General features: G+C 34.5%; 1 protein-coding gene across 5 annotated transcripts in view; it reads right to left on the bottom strand.

Moving 5' to 3' along the window:
• Positions 1–21,167, bottom strand: part of FER (FER tyrosine kinase) — a 433,226-nt gene that overhangs the window by 103,511 nt on the left and 308,548 nt on the right. For all 5 annotated transcript variants that reach the window (XM_027036479.2, XM_027036470.2, XM_053225532.1 and 2 more), the window contains one exon: positions 8,027–8,150. In XM_027036479.2, the coding sequence (XP_026892280.2) occupies positions 8,027–8,150 (124 nt within the window). The remainder of the gene's footprint in view (positions 1–8,026; positions 8,151–21,167) is intronic.

Below are 21,167 nucleotides of genomic sequence, written 5' to 3'. Positions count from 1 at the left end.
TCCTCACAAATAGGAAGAAACTGGAAATATATCCAACACATAGTTTAAATGTTTTGCTTAGATTCCCAGGCTTTGTCATCAACTCAATCTAGACTCTAATCTTCCCTTACCAGCTGTATGACACTGGACAAGTTACTTACCTTGTTTTTTTTTTTTTTTTGTGGCTCAATTTCTCCTACTGTAAAGTGGAAATAAGTGGCACTGCTCTCATCAAAATATGAGGACGAAAAAAATACTGAATGTACATGCCAAATAGTAAGCACTTTATGAATGCGTGATAGCCATCTTTTGGGGAGCCTACTTCATGTATGTCCCATCCTCTGAGAATCATCCTCTCACACCCTGAGACTGGCTCCTGTAAATCTATATAACAGTGACCCTGTATACTCTTCTCTGTTTAGTCATCTTATTGATTAAAACAGGGGTAGACACCTAATATAAGCTGGGCCAATCAATTCTTTCTGCCAAAAATTTGAAGTTAGACCTCAAAGACTAATTAGTTTCTGCAGGTGCTAGGCCTGGAAAGTTATACTGATTCAAATGTCACTTGAGGACCCTTTGCAAATGGGCAGAGGAATACAGTCTTCAGATCAAGAGGGAAATGAAGCAGCGAAATGGAGGAAATCATGGGAGACCATGTGAACACAGAGGAAATGACAGAAAGAGATGCTGTCTTGGTCCCTGAATGCTTCCCAGTTCCTAATTCCAATGGCTCCCAAGACTGCTGAACTTCGTGTGTCCTGAGTTCCATGAGATAGTTCTATTTTCTTGTAATAAATCTCCTATTGCTTAAGTTAAACCATTCCTGTTCTTTGTTATCGAAGAGTTAGCTTAAGCCATTCCTGTTCTTTGTAATCAAAAGTTCCTTAGAAGAAATGGTTTCGAAAACATTTGTGTTAGTTTAATGTAAAAGTTCACTTTTGACATCCTGAACCAAAAATATATTTCCTGTAATTAACTGAATAAAAGTCAGAAATAATACAGAAGAGATACAGGCCAATTTCCCCCTTCATTTTCTATGTAACAGAGGACAAAGCTAGCCCTAGCCAAACTATAAAATAGCTTTAATGTGCTGCTATGCCCTTGTTTCCCTCCCATCTCATTCTCATGGATTCTTTACTGGACGTCCCTGAATTCCTGAACAGTGTCTTGCATTTGCTGTGTCTTTCCTACCAGTAACCATACATCAAAACTTATCTGTCCTTTGACCCTTTCTCCTCAATTCTTCATTTTTGTTTTCTAAGAAGGCAGCTAGATACTTTTAACTCAAGCTAACATGTTAATTGATTCTAATATCAGAGAAGGCTTCCTTTTTCATTCCCGGAAACATACATGCGACTTTAGGGAAAAATCCCTTAATTAAAATGAATGAAATTAGTGATGGGAAATTCTGACACTGAATAAAGTAGTAGGATAATTTTTAGAGAGGTGCTTTTGTGATATCTATTGTATGATAATCACATTGCATATATGCAAATACCAAACTACACCAGAAAAAAAAAAAGAGGTTAGAGCAAGATTGCATATTTTTGATATATTTGAAATTATTGAGAAGTCTTTTCTGTACTGTAGCAAAATTGGTTTAGAAGCTAAAAATAAACGTATAGCTTAATATATTCAAAATTGTAATCAAATGTTGAAACAAGAAAATCAGTCATAAATGCTTAGTCAACTGAGATTATCACATTTCTATGCTAATCCTGTGTTTTTAATTAACAGATAAAGCAGAAGAGGCTATCTAAACAATAGTGTATAAAAAATGAAAAAATAAATTTTCAAGTTCTAATTAAATGGAGAGGCAATAACAAAATACTGCTGCATTTCAGCAACTCTTTATCAAAAACAACAAAAAAACACCTTGATATATCTTTCTAAAATTACATTTCACAGGCTTCAGCATGTTTATAAAGAGTCCAGATGTTAAATATAAGCAGAGATATCACACCAAATACCGTCTGGCCTTCTTCACCAAACCTCCTAATTGGTCAGAAGATCCATTTCTTACGGAAGGCAATTCAGTGCAGTGATTTAGAATGTGGGCTCTAGAACCAGAATGCCAGGATTCATATCTGGGATCTGCTACTTTCTTTTAATATTATCTTGGGCAAGATAATCAACCTATCTAACTGTAAGTTTCCTCATGTGTAAAATGTGCCCACCAGTAATACCTCGTATTGTTTTGAGGATTTATTCATTCACCAATAGGTGTCTGGCACTGTTCCAGGCTTTTGGAACAGTGAACACTGTAGGTACAAATCATTGCCCTCATAAAGCTTACATTCTCAGATATTCCATCTAAAGCATTTAATTAGCAGAGTGCATGGTACTCAGTAAGTTGTCAATAAAGGTCAGCTGTTGGGATTACTAACACTTGAATGAGACAGAACAAAACACTGGCATTCAAATGATGGCAATGTGTCAGAATGAAGTCAGCAGATCTAAGATTTAGCAGTGGCCCTGCCACTAACTGTTTAGATAACCTTCGTTCAATCTCTGAGCCTCAATTATTTAATCTATAAATTGATTTTAAGGTCCCTTTTACTGAATATATGGCAATTCATGAGAGACATAAAAAGTGAGGTTTTAAAAACATTGAAGAAAATATTTCATATTGCATATTTTACTTTTATCTTATCTTTTAAATGACATGAAGATGCATTAAGCACAAGAATACATTTTCAGTACACTGAAGGCTTAGGGAGAGTTCAAATGGTAAGTAATCAGGTGTAGTTTTGTTTAAAAAAAAAAAGAGAGAAAAGCATTCAAGAATCACTGGAAACATGTAAATGACCAATATCATACCCAAATCTTTAGCTTCATAAAATATGAAATCACAAAAAAATATAATAAGACAGAAGTAGCATCTTACATTTATCATAAAAAGTATACTGGGATGCCTGGGTAACTCAGTCGGGTAAGCGTCCTAACTTCGGCTCAGGTCATGATCTGACAGTTCGTGAGTTCAAGTCCCATATCAGGCTCCATGCTGACAACTTGGAGCCTGCTTGGGATTCTTTCTCTCCCTTTCTCTTTGCCCCACTGCCCCCCCCCCCCAACTCAAGCTCAAGCTCAAGTTCTCACTCTCAAATAAATAATTAAAAAAAAATTATCCTTTCTTTGCTTTCCATGGATACCAAACAAAGAACATGGCAGAAAACCAATTTTTAAAAATAAACCCAAATAAAAATATTGCAGTAAGATTAATCAGCAATAAAACCATAAACACCATTACCATCTATACCTAGTATAATGTCAAATTTCAATCAACTTATCAAAATTAGTCAGGCTTAATACTTTTTTTGGAGTGGTATCTAACAATCTAGTTACATACCATTTTAAGTAAATGCACAGATACCCCAAAGTTTATCAGTATACTTAAAATATTCATATAAAGTACAAATAGGAAAGAAAATTTCATGTTGGTCTATAAAATAATTATAAAGAAAATGTAGTTGATTTATAACTAAAGTGAAACAAAATAATCCAGTAATTCACTAGCTTTAAACAGAAATAGTTTCAATTAGAAACTTAAGAGTATCCAGAGAACCCTTTTAGAAGTTAAATGGAAATTACAACAACATTTTCCAAAAGCAGGCCAATTTCGTTAGCAATTACTTCTTTCCATTTTATAGCTGTCATACTTGTTTATCTATAATGAAACATTGCTCTGCTTTTCTCATGGTAATGAAAACAATACAACAAAGCTAAAGGTAGAAAATGTGTCCCCCCCCACCCCCAAACTTAAGATACTATTTTGAGGAGAGACAATTAGAAATATTTTCAAGTCCTGAATTTCAGTGACTTCGAATCACTGAACAGAATAAAACTTATAAGTTCACATAAAATTTAAAGCACATTACAATTTTTTTGCTTTGATTTGTGGGACATAGACTTCACAATTCATAGACATGTATATATTTTAGTGGTATTTGGGGAGGTAAAAAATGGGGCTTGGTGACTTTCTTCACTACTTGAAAACTGAAACATTAAACTATGTTAAGATTAATCAATTTTTGAAATAACCTCATTATGAGGGAAGACATTTACCACTTTAGTGAATGTTATATATATTTATATTTATCTATTTGATATTTCTTAGGAGAAAAAACACATGTCTTCAGTGCATCTTTTAACCATATATCTATTAAAATCCATTCCAATACTATTACTACCACAGAAATAGTTCTATAGGATGACACACAGCAACAGTACAATTCACTTCTATAAAAAATTCAACACAAAGAATATTTTATTTTTTCAACATAGTGTCATGTATTGGTGGGTAGTGAAATGAAAAGAAAAAGAAAGTGAATTCCTCCAAAAGAGCATTTATAGAAGTTTCAAGAGTAATAAAAGACCACTGGCCAGAGGTATCATAAAATTCATCCAGTAATTATGACTAACAAGGAAAATCAGCAGATGGCTTAGAAGAAATCAATGGAAGTGACTGTAAGAAAATTTTATAATGTTGGTATATTTATTGTAGCTAATAAGGAAAATAATATAAAAAAGCATTTATTAAAATAAAGACAAAAAATATTCTATGCCACTGAGGACAAATTCAGGGCTGGTTTGTTAATGCTTATCAGTGCCCTAAGAGATGTGACTGATCAGTCATTGGACTCTGTTGCTGATCCTGGAATCCTTCTCAATACAACACAGAAAGCCACTATCAATCACTGAAAATAGGCAGTGAAACCTATTTGTCAAACCTGCTCTAAGTAATATTGTTTAAGATACTCAATCTGGAACCTTCCTCACAGGCAAATAGTACAGGAATAGGTACAACCTTCTAAGATACATGCTCAAGCATAGGTTGACACTCAAAAATTTGTGAATGCATGAAAATGCTTAACAAGGAAAATGGAAGAATAACATTAAAGCAGATAATGTTATGATTTAGTTAAGTGGGATAATTTTTAAAGGCTAACTGCCATCTAAGACATAGAGCAGTTTTAATTCTGATGACAGAGGCACTTAAATAACTACAGTCATCCTATACAAATCAAAACCACAATAAGACACCACCTGACACGTGTCAGAATGGCTAACATTAACAACTCAGGCAACAACAGATGTTGGCGAGGATGTGGAGAAAGAGGATCTCTTTGGTATTGCTGGTGGGAATGCAAACTGGTGCAGCCACTCTGGAAAACAATATGGAGGTTCCTCAAAAAATTAAAAATAGAACTACCCTACGACCCTACAATTGCACTACTAGGTGTCTATCCAAGGGATATAGGTGTGCTGTTTCGAACGGACACATGAACCCCAATGTTTATAGCAGCACTATTGATGTATATACGTACATATAAATATATATACATATACATACAATGGAGTATTACTCGGCAATCAAAAAGAATGAAATCTTGCCATTTGCAACCACGTGGATGGAACTAGAGGATATAATGCTAAGTGAAATTAGAGAGACAAATATCACATGAGCTCACTCATATGAAGACTTTAAGATACAAAACAGATGAACATAAGAGAAGGGAAGCAAAGATAATATAAAAACAGGGAGGGGGACAAAACATAAGAGACTCTTAAATATGGAGAACAAACAGAGGGTTGCTGGAGGGGTTGTGGGAGGGGGGATGGGCTAAATGGGTAAGGGGCATTAAGCAATCTACTCCTGAAATCATTGTTGTACTCTATGCTAACTAACTTGGATGCAAATTAAAAAAATTAATAAATCAGGGGCGCCTGGGTGGCTCAGTCGGTTGAGCGTGTGACTTCAGCTCAGGTCATGATCTTGCAGTTCAAGAGTTCAAGCCCCATGTGCTGACAGCTCAGAGCCCGGAGCCTGCTTCAGATTCTGTGTCTCCCTCTCTCTCTGCCCCATCCCCACTCATGTTCTGTCTCTCTCCATCTTAAAAAAACAAAAAATTAAAAAAATTTTTTTAAATAATAAATAAATAAATAATAAAGAGTGAAAAAAATACAGTCATCCATTTTCAAGAAAAGCAATCACTACAAAAGTAGCAAGAAATTAAAACAACAGTTCCCTCAACCACAATGCACCAGAAATTGAAGACTGCTACTGGTAACTAACTGACAATTAAGCAGTTTCAGTACTGTTTATTCATTAGAATTTAAAGCTATAGTCTAATGGCTTGAAAAAAATCTGAGACAAAATGAGTAACTACAGTCGAGAATTTGATACCTGAAGTAGCTTTAACACCTGAGCAACCAAAATAATAAGACTTTCTCTAAATGAAGAAGAAAATCCTTGATACTTTCAACAAAAAACATTTTCTTCTTCCAATGAAATTAATGATAATGCAATTCTTGTCCAAAATCAAATACCTTTTAAAAATATTTAAAAATACCTATTATAATGTGATTTGATCCATAGTCCTAGAAATACAAGGACAGTGGCTTAGTTTTAGTTGTCTTAATTTCCAGATATATAATATCTCTACTGAAATGTGTTTTAAAATGTATGCAATTGTTGAACTATATTGGAAACATAAGCCATAATTTTAGTTTTAGAATAAAATTGGGTATATAGGAGAATTTTTTGAAAAAATTAACTAATCAGTTTGATAGAGTAGGCAGTTAGCTAGACACAAGCAGGGAGAGAGCAGGTAGTTTTCTGATTGTTCAGAAGGGCCAAAACCAAGTTTCAAACAGCCAGGAACCCCCCCGCCCGGGGGGCGGGGAGGGGAAACACATATCTTCCCTGTAGCTGTTGCCCTACAGTAACCTATAGCTTCATGATAATACATTTACATTGTGGTTTTGACCCCCTTCCTTTCAGAGAGATGCTTCCATGACAGTTCAAATAAGGATCATGTAAAACCAAAGACATCCCCTCCCAATCTGTAGGAGGAGACCCTTAGATGATAGGAGGCAATGCCATCAGAGACCACCCTCGCTATGACCCCTATAGCTTGCAAACATAAAAAGGAAAGACAACCTTGACCCCTGGTGCAGCTGCCACCTCTGGGCCTGCCCACTCTCCTACCTTTAGAGTGTACTTTTGCTTTAATTGCTATTAAACTCTTGCTTACTTGAGAGTCTGGCTATGAATTCTAGGCCAAACTCACAAACTGAAGCAGGGGGTGGGGGTAAGGGTGGGGAGCAGATGGGTCATGCCACTGACACAGTGAGATCAAATAAATATAAATTTTAGGTGAAGGTACCTTTGGTCTGCTATAATTATACATTATATAACTTCAGAACATTAAGCAAAGCCTGCATAATGAAACACATCAGAGAAAAATATAGTTCAATAATTGAACCAATTTAGAGAAAGTCCACACTAGTTCAATCTGACAATGAACTCTGTTCCATGTTCAACAGTATGATGTGCTGCTTCCAGTGAATAAAAACCACATCAATGCCCCACTTTATTTTGCTTAAATAGACTTAGCCGTACTTAGGATCTGACATGAATTCTCCAAGAGATGTTAAGTTGTATTGACATGTAGCAGTAAAGAACATTTTCGGCTACAAGCAACTAAAACCACAATCTATAAAAGCATTAAAACCAAGTCACTGCTCTTAATGTAATTAGGTAAAGTTTTCTAAAATCTACTTTGAAATAACTATTATGCTAATATCTTCTACCCTTGGCCAAATTCACTCTTATGAATTGTTGTTTTACTATTATGCTCTTCCATGGCTATAATTTATCAGTAATTTCCTTGCAAAATGAGAATAGGGAGCACAGGAAACAATCTTATTTGGCTCTAAGACTGTAGGTGATTATGTGACTAACCTGTGGCACATCTTATCACTAGTTCATTCATGATTATAATATAACAGATTTTAATCAGTAAGTAACTCATTGTCTAATTAGGTGTACTTACCTCAGGTAAGTATTTCTGTAAATTATATCAACAACTATCAAAGAAGGCTTTCACACAAAATATGAAAACCCACAAAATATGAAAATCAACAAGAAAATATGTAAGTTTTGTGAAAGAACTTCATGCTGTACTGCATTGCTATAATGTCACTTTTCTAGCGTTCTATCTATAAAACTGGAAAATGTTTAAAAAAATATTCTCCTTACCTGTGTATACAGTTTTTACTCTCGAGATAGGACATACCAGAAACAGCATCTAATGAAAATTTCACTAACTGCTTGAGTTTTAGTTCATCCTTCTTCTTTCTCAGAAAGGAGAGGAAATCACCTCCTAGAAGAATTGAGAGATGAACAATGAGATAAAATCATGAGGTACTGCTTACGAGAGATACCCAGCAGAACAAAAAGCTTTACACATCTGGCCATGCTTTTTACCCATTTTGTTTGACATGAGCATAAAACAAAGTATGAAAAAAGCACATCTATCAGGTACCATAAACTTTCCTACATACAGTTTAAGCCCTTTAAATGCTTCACACTGTTTGTAATCCAGCATGCAATAATATTCAAACAAAATCATACAATTTCGCTGTTGCCATTTCTCACCAATTTGCCCGGGTAAAATTTTCTGTGAAATTTTGTTTCCTCTGATACCAAATAAAAGATTGTAATTATTAGCAGTTTAAAATGTAAATGATACCAAATTAGTTATCAGATTCACTGACTCCTTATGATTATGAAGTCACTGATGGTAGAGGGGGAGGGGGGCAATGATTTTGATGATTGAACTGCTGAGCCAGATTGTAGTTTGCACATCAGATGGATTTCAACAATGTCTTCGAGCAACTCTTTAAACCAGCATGATCCAAAAGAAAAAAAACACGCAAGGGAGCCCGGGTGGCTCAGTCAGTTAAATGTCCAACTCTTGGTTTTAGCTCAAGTCATGATCTCACGGTTCGGTTCCTGAGTCTGAGCCCTGCGTTGGGGTCTGCACTGACAGTGTAGAGCCTGCTTGGGATTCTCTCTTTCCCTCTCTCTCTCTGCCCTTCCCCTGCTCATGCTCTCTCAAAATAAATAAATAAACTTTAAAAAAAGTTTTGAAAAAAAGAGAAATATAACACACAGTAATTTTCAATTTTCTGGTAGCTACATTTAGAAAGGTAACACTAACAACCAAACAGTGAAATCCATTTTAATAATGTATTTTTTCTTTAGTCCAATAAACCCAAAATATACTATATCAATATGTATCATTAAAAAATTATAGTTTTTATTTTATATTTTATCATCCTAAGTCTTTAAAATATGTTGTTTATTTCACATTTCATGGGACATCTCAAATATTTCAAACATTTTTAAATTTTTCTAACTGAATCCTCCCCATTTTAAGGGGATTAGAATTAAACTAAATTCAAAATTCAGTATTTTTAGAAGCAATAGCCACATTTCAAAAGCTCAAGAGCCACCTATCGCCAGTGATCCTTAAACTGTGTATTCATTCTTCATATGGCATTAAAGATTATATGAAGGCCTGATTATCCTTCCTTGTTAATGTATAGTGTATTGCATTTTTAAAAGTTAAATATATTAGAAAGAAATTTCTCTAAAAACAATAATTTCCACTTTCTCTTTCTATTAGGCTCAGATTTTAAACCAGAATTTTGCAAGAGGGATTAGCATTTTAATTGCCATTTCCTAAACTTTTTAATCCTCTTCACCAGGGATCCAGGCTTCCTTAAATAGAAAAACTCTAGAGGTGAAGACTTAATGGCTTTTTCTTTAATGAGAGTACCTGGAAAATAAACACTTGCCTAACTCTACTTATAATGTATGCTGTGTTTCTCTAACTTCTTTTATTCACACATCAAGTGTTACACAAATTTAGGTGGGCCCTTTACAAAATCAATAGCTATATGCTTAGAAATAATCTTAACTGTGTCAGATAATTTAGTTTGTTCTGTTCTTCTAAAGAGAATATCAAATGTATTAAATTACTAGGAAGATTATTGAAATAGTCTCTATCAAGCTTAACTTAATTTTTTGAGCAACAGAAAGCAACAGTAGACAGCAAAATTAAGCACTAATTTCTCAACTTTAATAGGTATACCAATTAAGTGGATGTGAAATCAATTTTTAGCTCAAGTTATTACTTGGACCAATATTTACATATATTAATTCTTTTGTTAGATGTATGTTGGCCTATTTTAGAAAAAGTGCAGACTTCTGCTCTTGAAACCATATAGCATTTTGTTTAAGCTTTGGAATAGCTTCCCAATGAAAAGAGCTTTTCTGGAACGTGATTTAAAGCAGCATATGACATAACCCCAGTATTCTGTGGAATCCTACTATTTCTTTCCAAAGTTCGCTCATATTCAGCACTTTTCCATCTGCCTCCTGTTCTTTTAAAATCTACCCCGTCAGTGAACCTCCTTTACCCACTAACCCCTGCCTCAAACTGTAAATCCTGTGAAGAGAATTGTGCCTCTGTTGCCCAATATTATAATTTCAGAGCCTACCACATCATGTCTGGCTTGTAATAATACCTCAATAAACATTTCTTGAATGAACAAGTAAACAATGTGTACGTATCCCTTCTTGCAGCTTCTAGGCTTCCCAGGAAGACAATCTTTTTTCATTAATTTTAACATTTCTTCTCTAGTACTACCTCTCCAATGGTGAGAACTGTACCTTTTAAGTACTTGTTAAATGTTAAAATAATGTTTAGAAAGGGATAATACCACATTTTTATCAATGGCACCGGATGGATGCTGTAAAATTCTTTAAATTCCAACAATAAAACTTAGTGCTTTAAGACTGAGCTCATCTTGATAGACACTTCGTAACACTAATGCCTTAAAAATTGCATCATTTAAAAAAAATGATTTGCAAAAAGACAATCAGTCCTTGATACATAAAACTGTAAAACAATAAATGCATTATATAATAAAGAAATGACAACACTTAAATAGCATTCCAAGTTGCCTGAAAAGTGATGCCAAGTCAATAAAGGTAAAGTACTAGAAAGCACAGTGATATACAGCTCTTTCCCAATGCTGTGACACAGCCAAAGATACAGACAAAGGATTGTCTGATTGCCTCTTAGTTAATCCAGCAATATTTCTTTCTGCCTTAGAGAAATGTCTTGCCTAAAATCATTAAATCTTTAAAGTAAATTTTAAATTTATTTCCAGTTTCTAGTTATTCAAGACACAGAATGATCTTAAGTAAAGAAGGAAAACCACCATTCCGCAGCCCTCGTCAGCTTCTTGCAGGTCACTGCACAGAAGCCAAGCCTTCAATAAAAATTAAGTAATTGTGATTCAGCACTGAAAGCCTGAGCCTTGGGCAAGTGTTAGCATTAAGAACCCTGAAGCAAGAAGTCAACTCCCCAGGGGATTGAGTATGAGATTAAAGGTAGGATACCAAGGAAATAATTCAGACAGAGCCAGAAATGTTCCCCTAGGCACAATACTTGATGACTACCGTTAAGTGAAGAAGAACTAGAGGGTGACATCAGATGAAAGAATTTTCAGTATTCACTGTCAGTTACTGTAGAATATAGTGTCTGTTTCTTTGAATTCATTCTCCTATAATTTTCATTAAGGGCCAAGTTAAAGAACCTCTCTTAGAATTTGTGATATATGTAATAATCATGTATGTGGTACAGATATTTATATGTGTATGCATGTATATATATGTAGATGTATATGTACGTGTGTTTGCATATATGCATAGAGCATAGAGTACCATACCTGACCACTGCAATAAGGATCTTGGTGTTCAAAGCAGGCAAAACAAGATATTAACGCCCCTTTATAAATCTGTCGTAAAAGGATTATTTCTATGTAGGTATATGGCACATTAAATGAAGATAGGTTGGATTATTTTCTAAAATTTTCCACCAGTGATAAATTTCTAAGACAATACTTAATATGTTTTTATAGCCAACTTTTGGGTTACTGGGGAGAGAGCATGACATCATGAAAAGAACCTGGATATTGAAGTCAGACTGACCTAGGTCTGATTAACTAGGAGGCCTTGGGGAAGTTGTTTTTCTAAGCTTCTTTAAAACAAGGATTAAGTGCATTTATTTCTCAAGATGGTTTTGAAGACTAAAATGTATCTAAAACATGAAGCCCATGCCTAGAACACCATATTATACTACTACAACTTCTTATCTTTGCTCAAGCTATTTTATATCTCAAGAAAGAAAGAGATGTAGTAGGGACTGGTTGTTTGTCATATATGTGTTTTCCCTTACCTCACTTTCCTGCCCTTCTCCCATTTTGGAAAGTATTCACCTCACCCTCAACATTAAAGATGGTCCTAGAGTGGCTTCACCCAATCCATGAAGCCCATTCCCCTGCCCAAGTGACTGGTTCAGGGATAGACACATGGCTTAATTTGGGCCACTGAGATACAAGGAAATGCTTAAGGGTTGGGGGGTGGGCTGGGAATAAAACTGGAAGCATATAAGAGCATGTAGTACCATGGCGACTGGCAGACTAGGGGTGGGTGAAGCAATCATCATGAAAACCAGAAAAAAGTTAAGGTAAGAGAATAGTTTTTGGTGACATATTTGAGCCACTGGATCAAACAATGCCTGAACAGTGACTTCCCTCTAGATTTTTCAATTAAGTGAACTAATAAAATCTCCCTAATTTGTAATGTATCTCTGTACTACCAACTCAAAGATTCCTGATGGATGAAATAATACCTGTATTGGAAGATTATTGAGAATTTAAAAAGGTAATGTATGTTAAATATATGGAACAAGTAGGTAACAATAAATAGCAGTGCTTATTACTGCTTGCAGCCAATTTTTAGGAGGATAGAGGGCTATTCTTTTCAATAGAACTTTCTCAAAAGAATTCTTACTCTATGCTGGGAAAATTTGATCATATCTATTCTTTCATATTCATGGGACTGGGAAGAACTGATCACATTAAACAAACTCAGAGATGATTACATAAAGAAGAACACTAATTTATTTATCAATTTGTCATTAGAGAAAAGGGACCATCAGGGCTAAACCACTAATGACTTCTTGTCATTGAATTGTGTAGAGATCTTAATTTATCATCAAATAACTTCAAAGTCTGTTAAATTAAGAGATATCAGTCCCTAGTGATATATAAAATATATAATTCATTACTCTTGCTTTTTAGGATATAAATTTATTCCTGAGAAGTTTGGTTTAATTATGTTCACTTATAAATTTAAATAGGATAATAAAGCAACTATTACATTATAGAGAGCTGTTTTGGGGGACCCATTTATGTCATCGTTCAGAGTTTTTATTAAAAAATAATAAACTTTTTTCTCTTTAGCCTGTAGTGATGAAAGTTATGGCTGTTAGCTGGACCATCAAAAATAAGGGGAAAAATACGTATGACAATCACAAACAATGAATGCTGATGCAGCCTGTTTTCTATGAAATACAGAACAGATTTTATATAATAGGAGAGAAGCCAAAACAAGTCCTTGAAGAAGAAAGCATCAACACAAACACCAAAGCAGAGGATAATGACTGCTGCATGTAGGGTATACTCAGGAAGAGATGGACAGGACAGAAAGATATTAGCCAGGAGAATGCTCTATTTGTCAGTTGAGGTGATGAGGGCTTATTATATTAAGAACTATCCAAATAAAGACTAAAGCATTAGATCTGAAAAGACTCTGTAAAAAAACTATAAATGGGTCTGTGAAGATGAGGAAAACACTGAATAACTGAAAATGACTACAAGAATATACTGGCTTTCTTAATTCCATTTTCTTTTTAAAGCAGCACTTTCGGAATAGCTTGCTACCTAAGTAACATAATTCAGCTAGGCCAAAAGCAGAGCTGAGTGTATGGTTTTCCCAGTCTGGGTTAATACATGACATTAGTCTTTTCCGACAAAGTTCCTTAATAGCCATATTCTGCTAACACTGCAGAATAGTGGGAACCTTTTGCATTTCTCCTCTGCAGATGCTCTTTGAGAACATAACTCAATAGCAATCATGATAACAGATCTATGAAATAAAGGAGTCCATTTCACAGTATGTTTAACTTGCTGGTTCAAAAGACACCAGCTATAATCTTGCCAGACATTATGGAAATTGCCACAACAGATGCCAGAGTCAACTTTCACAAACTCTCAGGATGTCAGTACTAGAAGGCACTTGGGAGATAATCAGCTTTTTCATATCATGGAGGAGGAAACTGAATTTACCTTTTATTTTTATGGTGGTGATTTTGGTGATATTATTGATATTCTATGGCCAGTGTTTGCAAACCATGTCTGGAGGCCAAAATCAGCCTCTGGCCGATTTTTGTAAATAAAGCTTTAGTGGGAAACTACCACATTCATTCCTTTACGTATTGTCTATAGATGCTTTCATGCTATGACAGCAGAGTTGCAATAGCAACTGTATGGCCCTCAAAGCCTAAACATTTTATTATCTGGCCCTTTACAGGGAAAGTTTGTCAACTCTTATTTTAAGATATTTATTGCTGAGTATTTCATACAGCTTTAGTCCCCTTCATTTAAATGATTCCTATGGTTGCTTTGTCTACTTTCAACCAAGATTTTAATCTTCACTACGTTTATTGCAACAGAGCTCAATAGTGACATGGTTTTTATTATGAAATTTATTGTCAGATTGGTTTTCATACAACATCCAGTGCTCATCCCAACAGGTGCCCCCCTCAATGCCCATCACCCACTTTCCCCTCCCTCCCGCCCCCGATCAACCATCAGTTTATTCTCAGTTTTTAAGAGAAGAGTGACATGGTTTATTGCTCAATGAGAAAGCTAGAAAGGTAGATTCACCAACTCATTTTATTCCTAAGGCTTATGAACATATTCACACATGCAAAAATACATATGATGAGATGGTAAATCCCCTGTCACTCTCCCATCCACACTACACTGTCTGCCACCAAGGCAAAGAAGTTCCACTGTCTTGTCTCTCTCCTTACTTCATGTTAAACTACTCACTTCTCCATTTTGTGTCTTTGTAGGTCTCTCAAAGCTGTCTTTTATATAAAGTATAAAGGCAAGGATGGACAGAAAAATCAGGTATAGAAGAAGTTAGCTCGAAAGCCTCCTGGAACACCCTTTAAATATTTAGATGCTAGGATGGCAGTTAAAAAAAAAATCAATGGAATGCTTGTTTTGATGTTCCTATCTGCTACAGGAAACCTTCAGAGAAAAAAATGAAGGCATCAATTCAAGCTTCCTTAGATTTTAAACAGATGTAGGATAAAAAGACCTATGCAAAAAACATATTTCAATTTGATAAGCAAAAAATATTTATAAAAGCTAAATATATTGTTAGAAATTGATATTATCATAGGCTAGGTATTTTAGGGACATTAAGGTCTCCAAATCAGTGATGTCAATGACTACTTTGTTAAGACCTTTTACATAATATTATCTGAAATACTTAGAAATGTGTACTTATATGTTCATATAAATATTACTCATAGAATTTAACTTATGCAAAGGTTTTGATCAAAAATACATTCAAAAGTTGTGAAAATTTCTATCAGATTACAAAAATAATACTTCAAAAGAACACACTGCAGCAAAGAACTGGAAATGTCAGTGTTTGGAAAAAAAACCAGAACAAAGAAGAGTCTCTTTTTTCATGTTTTAAAAAGTTGTGGTAAAAAACACATACCACAAATTTGTTTGCTTAACAATATTAAGTGTAGAAAATTGTTAACTATATGCACATTGTTAATAACAGATCTCTAGAACTTTTTCATCTTGCATAACTGAAACTCTTTACTCACTAACTTCCCATTTCCCACTCCCAGCAGCCCCTGGCAATCACTATTCTACTTTCTGTTTCTAGGAGTTTGATTACTTTACTTATTCATTTATTAAGTTTTTAAATGTTTATTTTTGAGAGGGGGGGGAGAGAGAGAGACAGAGAAGAGAGAGAGAAGAGAGAGAGAGAGAGAGAGAGAGAGAGAGAGAGAGACACCCAAGCAGGCTCTGCACTGTCAGCACAGAGCCCGATGTGGGGCTCAAACTCATGAACCACAGATCATGGCTTGAACCAAAGTTGGATGCTTAACCTACTGAGCCACCCAGCCATCCCTAGGAATTTTATTACTTTGAAAACCTAACATAAGTGGAATTATACAGTATTTGTCTTTTTGGGTTGACTTATTTCACTTAGTTTAATGTCTTCAAATTTCATCCATGTTGCAGAATATGACAGCATTTCCTTCTTCTTTGAGGCTGAAAAACATATATATATATATATATATATATATATATATATATATATATATGGCACATATTTTTAATCCATTCATCCACTGGTGGACATGTAAGCTATTGTGATAATGCTATAATGAACATGGGTGTGCATATCTCTTTAAGATACTATTTTCAATTCTTTCAGATATATACATAGAAGTTGAATTGCTGGGTCACATTGGAGTTCTCTTTTTAATTTTTGAAGACTTTCCATACTGTTTTCTACAGTGGCTACACCAGATTATAACCACAACAACAGTGCACAAGTATTCCAAATTCTCCACATGCTTGCCAACATTTGTTATTTTCCAGATAGTTAGTGGCCGTCTTAATGGGTGTGAGGTAATAGCTCCTGTTTGCATTTCCTTGATGATTAGTGATATTGAGCATCTTTTCCTATGCTTGTCGGCCATTTGAGTATTTGTCTGTTTAAGTCCTTTGCTTATTTTTCCATTGAGATACTTAGGTTTTTGCTACTGACTTGTAGGAATTTTTAATATATACTGGATACTAGCCGCTTATCTGATATACAGTTTGCAAATTTCTTTCCCATTCTGTAGGTTAACGACACTCTGTTGACTGTTTCCTTTGCTGTGCACAAATTTTCAAGCTCAATATAGGCCCATTTTTCTATTTCTGTTTTTGCCTGTGCTTTTGGTGTCATATCCAAGAAATTGTTGTTCATTCTGACGTCAAGAAGCCTTTCCTGATAATTTTTTTCTAGGAGTTTTATATTTTCATGTCTTATATATTAAGATCCTTAATCCATTTTGAGTTAGTTTTTTGTATGGTGTAAGATAAGGGTCCATCTTTATTCTATTGCCTGTGTATATCCAGTACTTCCAACACCATTTACTAAAGAGACTATCCTTTCTCCACTATGGAGTCTTGGCACCCTTGTCAAAAATCATTTGACTGTATATGCCTGGATCTATTTCTGGTATCTATATTGTGCTGCATTGTTCTACTGTCTGTCTTTATGCCATATAATATTATGTTTATTACTATAGTTTTATAATATATTTTGATATCGTGAAGTGTGAGGCGTCCCACTTTGTATTTCTTCATCAAGATTGTTTGACTACTTGGGATCCTTTGAGATTCCAGGTAAATTTTAGAATTTTTTTTTCCTATCGCTGCCAAAAAAACTGCCATTGGATTTCTGTGGGGAGTGCATCGTATCTATGGATGGCTTTAGGTAGCATGGACATTTTAACAATATTAAGTCTTCCAATTCACGAATGCAGGAGGACTTTCCATTATTTGTGTCTTCTTTAATTTCTTTCAGCAATGTTTGATAGTCTTCAGTGTACAAATCTTTTCCCTCTTTAAGTTTAGTCCTAAGTAATTTAATCTTTTTGATGTTACTCTGAAAAGATTTAAAGAAAACTTCCTTTTAGGATTGTTCACTGTTACTGTATAAAAACACCACTGATTTCTGAGTGATGGTTTTGCTTTTTTTTTTTTTTAATTTACTTAGAGAGAGAGAGAGAGAGAGAGAGAGAGAGCGCGCTAGGGAGGGGCTTGAGAGGATCTCAAGCAGGCTCCAAATTTCCTGAGATGCAGGGCTTGAACTCAAGAACTGTGACATCATGACATGAGCTGAAATCCAGAGCTGTACACTTAACCGATTGAGCCACTCAGGCACCCCCTGAGTGCTGATTTCATGTCCAGTAACTTCGCTGAATTTTTTTTATTAGTTCTAACAGAGTTTTGTTGTGTGGAATCTTTAGGGTTTTCTATAAATAAGATCATGTTTTCTGAAAACAGATGATTTTACTTCTTCCTTTCTGATTTGGATGCCCTTTCTTTTTCTTGACTGATTGCTCTGGCTAAAACTTCTAGTATTATGTTAAGTAGAAGTGTTGAGAGTAGGCACCTTTGTCTTATTCCTACTCTTAAGGGAAAAAGTTTTCAGTTTTTCACCACTGATTATAATGTTAGCTGGGAGCTTTTTTTATATGAACTTTATTATGCTGAGGTAATTTCCATTCATTCACTGAATTTTGTCAAATGCTTTTTCTGCATCAATCAAGATGATTTTGTGATTTTGAGCTTTGTTCTGTAAATGTGGCATATTAAATTTATATATTTTCATAAATCATCCTCATGTCACATTCACACATGAAACACATATATATTGAGAACATAAATTTTCCTGCCACGCTCCCCATCCACAATCCACTGTCTTTTACTAAAGCCAAGTCTGATTATCTGTTTCTCTCCCTACTTTCATGTCAATCTTAACTGCCATTCTCATTCCACAAGAAGCAAAGTATTAAAATTTTTCTATCACTCATCAGGAATCCAAGGTAGCCTATAGCAGAGTATCTTCTGATTTTTTCACTCACTACTGATAACTCTTGTTTAGGTGAACCACATGTCTCTGTACAAGTATCTTTCTATGTGATTCTATGACAGACTGCTCTTTTTGGAAGGACCTCTTGATAATTTCATCCACCTGAGATTATCTTAACTCTCTGCAATTCACCTTGTACTGGCTGAATCAAGAGATAGTCTGAAATTAGAAAAATATCCTTTGTAACAGCATCAAAAAAATCCACCACCAACAACAAAATACTATGAGATAATTTTAAAGAAGGATATGTTGCACCTTTAGAATGTTAGCTATAAAACACTGCTAAGACAAATTTAAAAGTAGAAATTTTATGCAATGATATATAAAGTCCATAAAATGGAAGATTAATATTGAGTGTTAAAAGTTAAGTCTTCTCAAAATAATCAATAGAATGAATGCAATCCCAATCAAATTCCAAGCCAGCTTTTTTTTGGTTGAATTTCACAAGCTCTTTCTAAGTTTTTTACAGAAATGCAAAAGATCTAAAATAAAGAAAATGTTGAAAAAGAACAAATTGGGAAGATACAGACCACCCAATTTTAAGTATTACTATAAAGCTGTTGTCAAGGAAGTGCCTGGCTTCAGGATAGCCAAGTAGATCAATAGAATAGAATGGAGTTCAGAAATAAATGCATCTACATGTGTCTGTTTCATTTACCACATAGATACCAAACAATTCACTGGGGAAAGGAAATTCTTGTAAAGAACTGGTAGTGAAAGAACTAGATAACTGCATGGGAAAAAAGAAATTCAATCTCTACCTCACATCATACACAAAATTAATTCAAAGGACTTCTAGAACTAAAGTACAAAGCTACTAAAGGTAAATGTAGAAAAATATCTTTGTGATCTTGATAGAGGAGAAGATTTCTTTGGACTCAAAAGCAGTAACCATAAAAGAAAAAAAAAGAAAAAGAAAGCAAATTAAAATGGACTTCATCCAATTTAAAATAAAACAAAACCTTTGCTCATTAAAAGACATTATAAAAGTGAATAGGTAATAGGTAAGCCATAGAATTGGCTTTTTCTTTAAGTTAAAAAAACATAATTGTGGTAAAAATGACAACCAAATTTAGCAACTTTACTATCTAGGTATACAGTTCAGAACGGTTAAGTATATCCACTTTTTTGTGCAACAGATCTCCTAGGCTTTCAAAACTGGCTTTTATCCAGGTTATATAAAGAACTCCTGCAATTTAGTAACAAAAGATAAACAACACAATAAAAACGGGCAAGACTAACATCAAAAGAAAGATATAGGGGTGGCTAATAAGCACATGCCAAGAGTTCAATGTCGTCTATTATTAGGATATGCAAACAGAAACCACTATAAGGTATCACCTCACACATATTACATTGGCTTTAAATCCAATGAAATTAAAAAGACAATTAAAAAGACTGACAACACCACAGGCTAACAAACTTGTAGAATAACTGAAGCTCTCCTATAGTGTTGGCAGATGTGTAAAACGCTATAACCACTTGGGAAAACTGACAGTTTATAATAAAATTAAACTTACATCTACAGAATGAACTAGAAATTAATTCTACTACTGTGTATTTACCAAGAAGAAATGAAAGCATATGGCTATAAGAAGATGTGTACAAATGTATTTATGGCACTGTCATTCAAACAGCCCCAAACTGGAAAAAAAAATCTCTAAATATCTGCATATTTATGCAGTGGAATGCTACTGAGAAGTAAAAAGGAATGTATTCTGATGTATGCAATACTATAAATGAAAAAAAAGATTCCAGGTAAATCGTGTGCCTAAATGTAAGATAAAACAAACAAACAAAAAAAACTTCTAGAAAAAAACGCAGGTAAATAAGACCATAGGGATAGGACACATAAAGCTATACTCAAAAAGGAAAAAAGTGGATAAATTCCATTGCATTAAAACTTGGAAATTCTGGGGATGCCTTGGGTGGCTCAGTGAGTTAAGTATCCAACTCTTGATTTCAGCTTAGGTCATGATCTCATGGTTTTTGGGTTTGAGCCCCATGTCAGACTCTGCACTTTGTGGAGACGGATTAGGATTCTCTCTCTCCCCCCTCTTCTCTGCCCCTCCCCTACTCATGTACTCTCTCTCTCAAAATAAATAAATTAATTTTAATAATAATTTTTAAAAGGTTGTTTAAAAAAAAACACTTGGAACTTCTGTTCATGCAAAACATCATTAAGGTGGTGAAAAAGTAAATCATACTGTAAAAGAAGATGTTTATGATGTAATGAACAAAGTAATTGCATGTAGATACATAAAAAATTCCTACAAACTAATATGAAAAAGACAAGCCAAGAGAATAGGAGCAAAAGTCTTCAACAAGGCATTTCATAAAAAAGCCTATACAAAGGGCCAAGAAGTATATGCTAATATGTTCAATGTAATTAGTCATTAAAAAAGCTAATTAAAACCACAATATCTTAGTGCTTTATATCTACCAGAATAGCTACAGTTAAAAAGCCCAATCATACCTCATTTTGGCAAGGATGTAGAGAAACTGAGACTCTCACATACTGTTAGTGGGGATGTAAATTGTAGCCAACACGGGACCCTTTTTGGCACTTTCTACTAATGCTAAACATGTATACACGGTAACCCAGCGGTTTAACTCCAGATAGATATATCCAACAGACATGTGCACCAAAAAACATACATAAGAATATTCAAAGCAACATTATTCATAGTAGCCCCAAACTGGAAGCAATACAAATGTCCATAAATGGTTG

This window comes from Acinonyx jubatus, chromosome A1, assembly GCF_027475565.1.
Source record: "Acinonyx jubatus isolate Ajub_Pintada_27869175 chromosome A1, VMU_Ajub_asm_v1.0, whole genome shotgun sequence".
Classification (NCBI taxonomy): domain Eukaryota; kingdom Metazoa; phylum Chordata; class Mammalia; order Carnivora; family Felidae; genus Acinonyx; species Acinonyx jubatus.
Note: the sequence above shows the minus strand (reverse complement) of the source record. Positions and strands in the feature narration are given on the sequence as shown.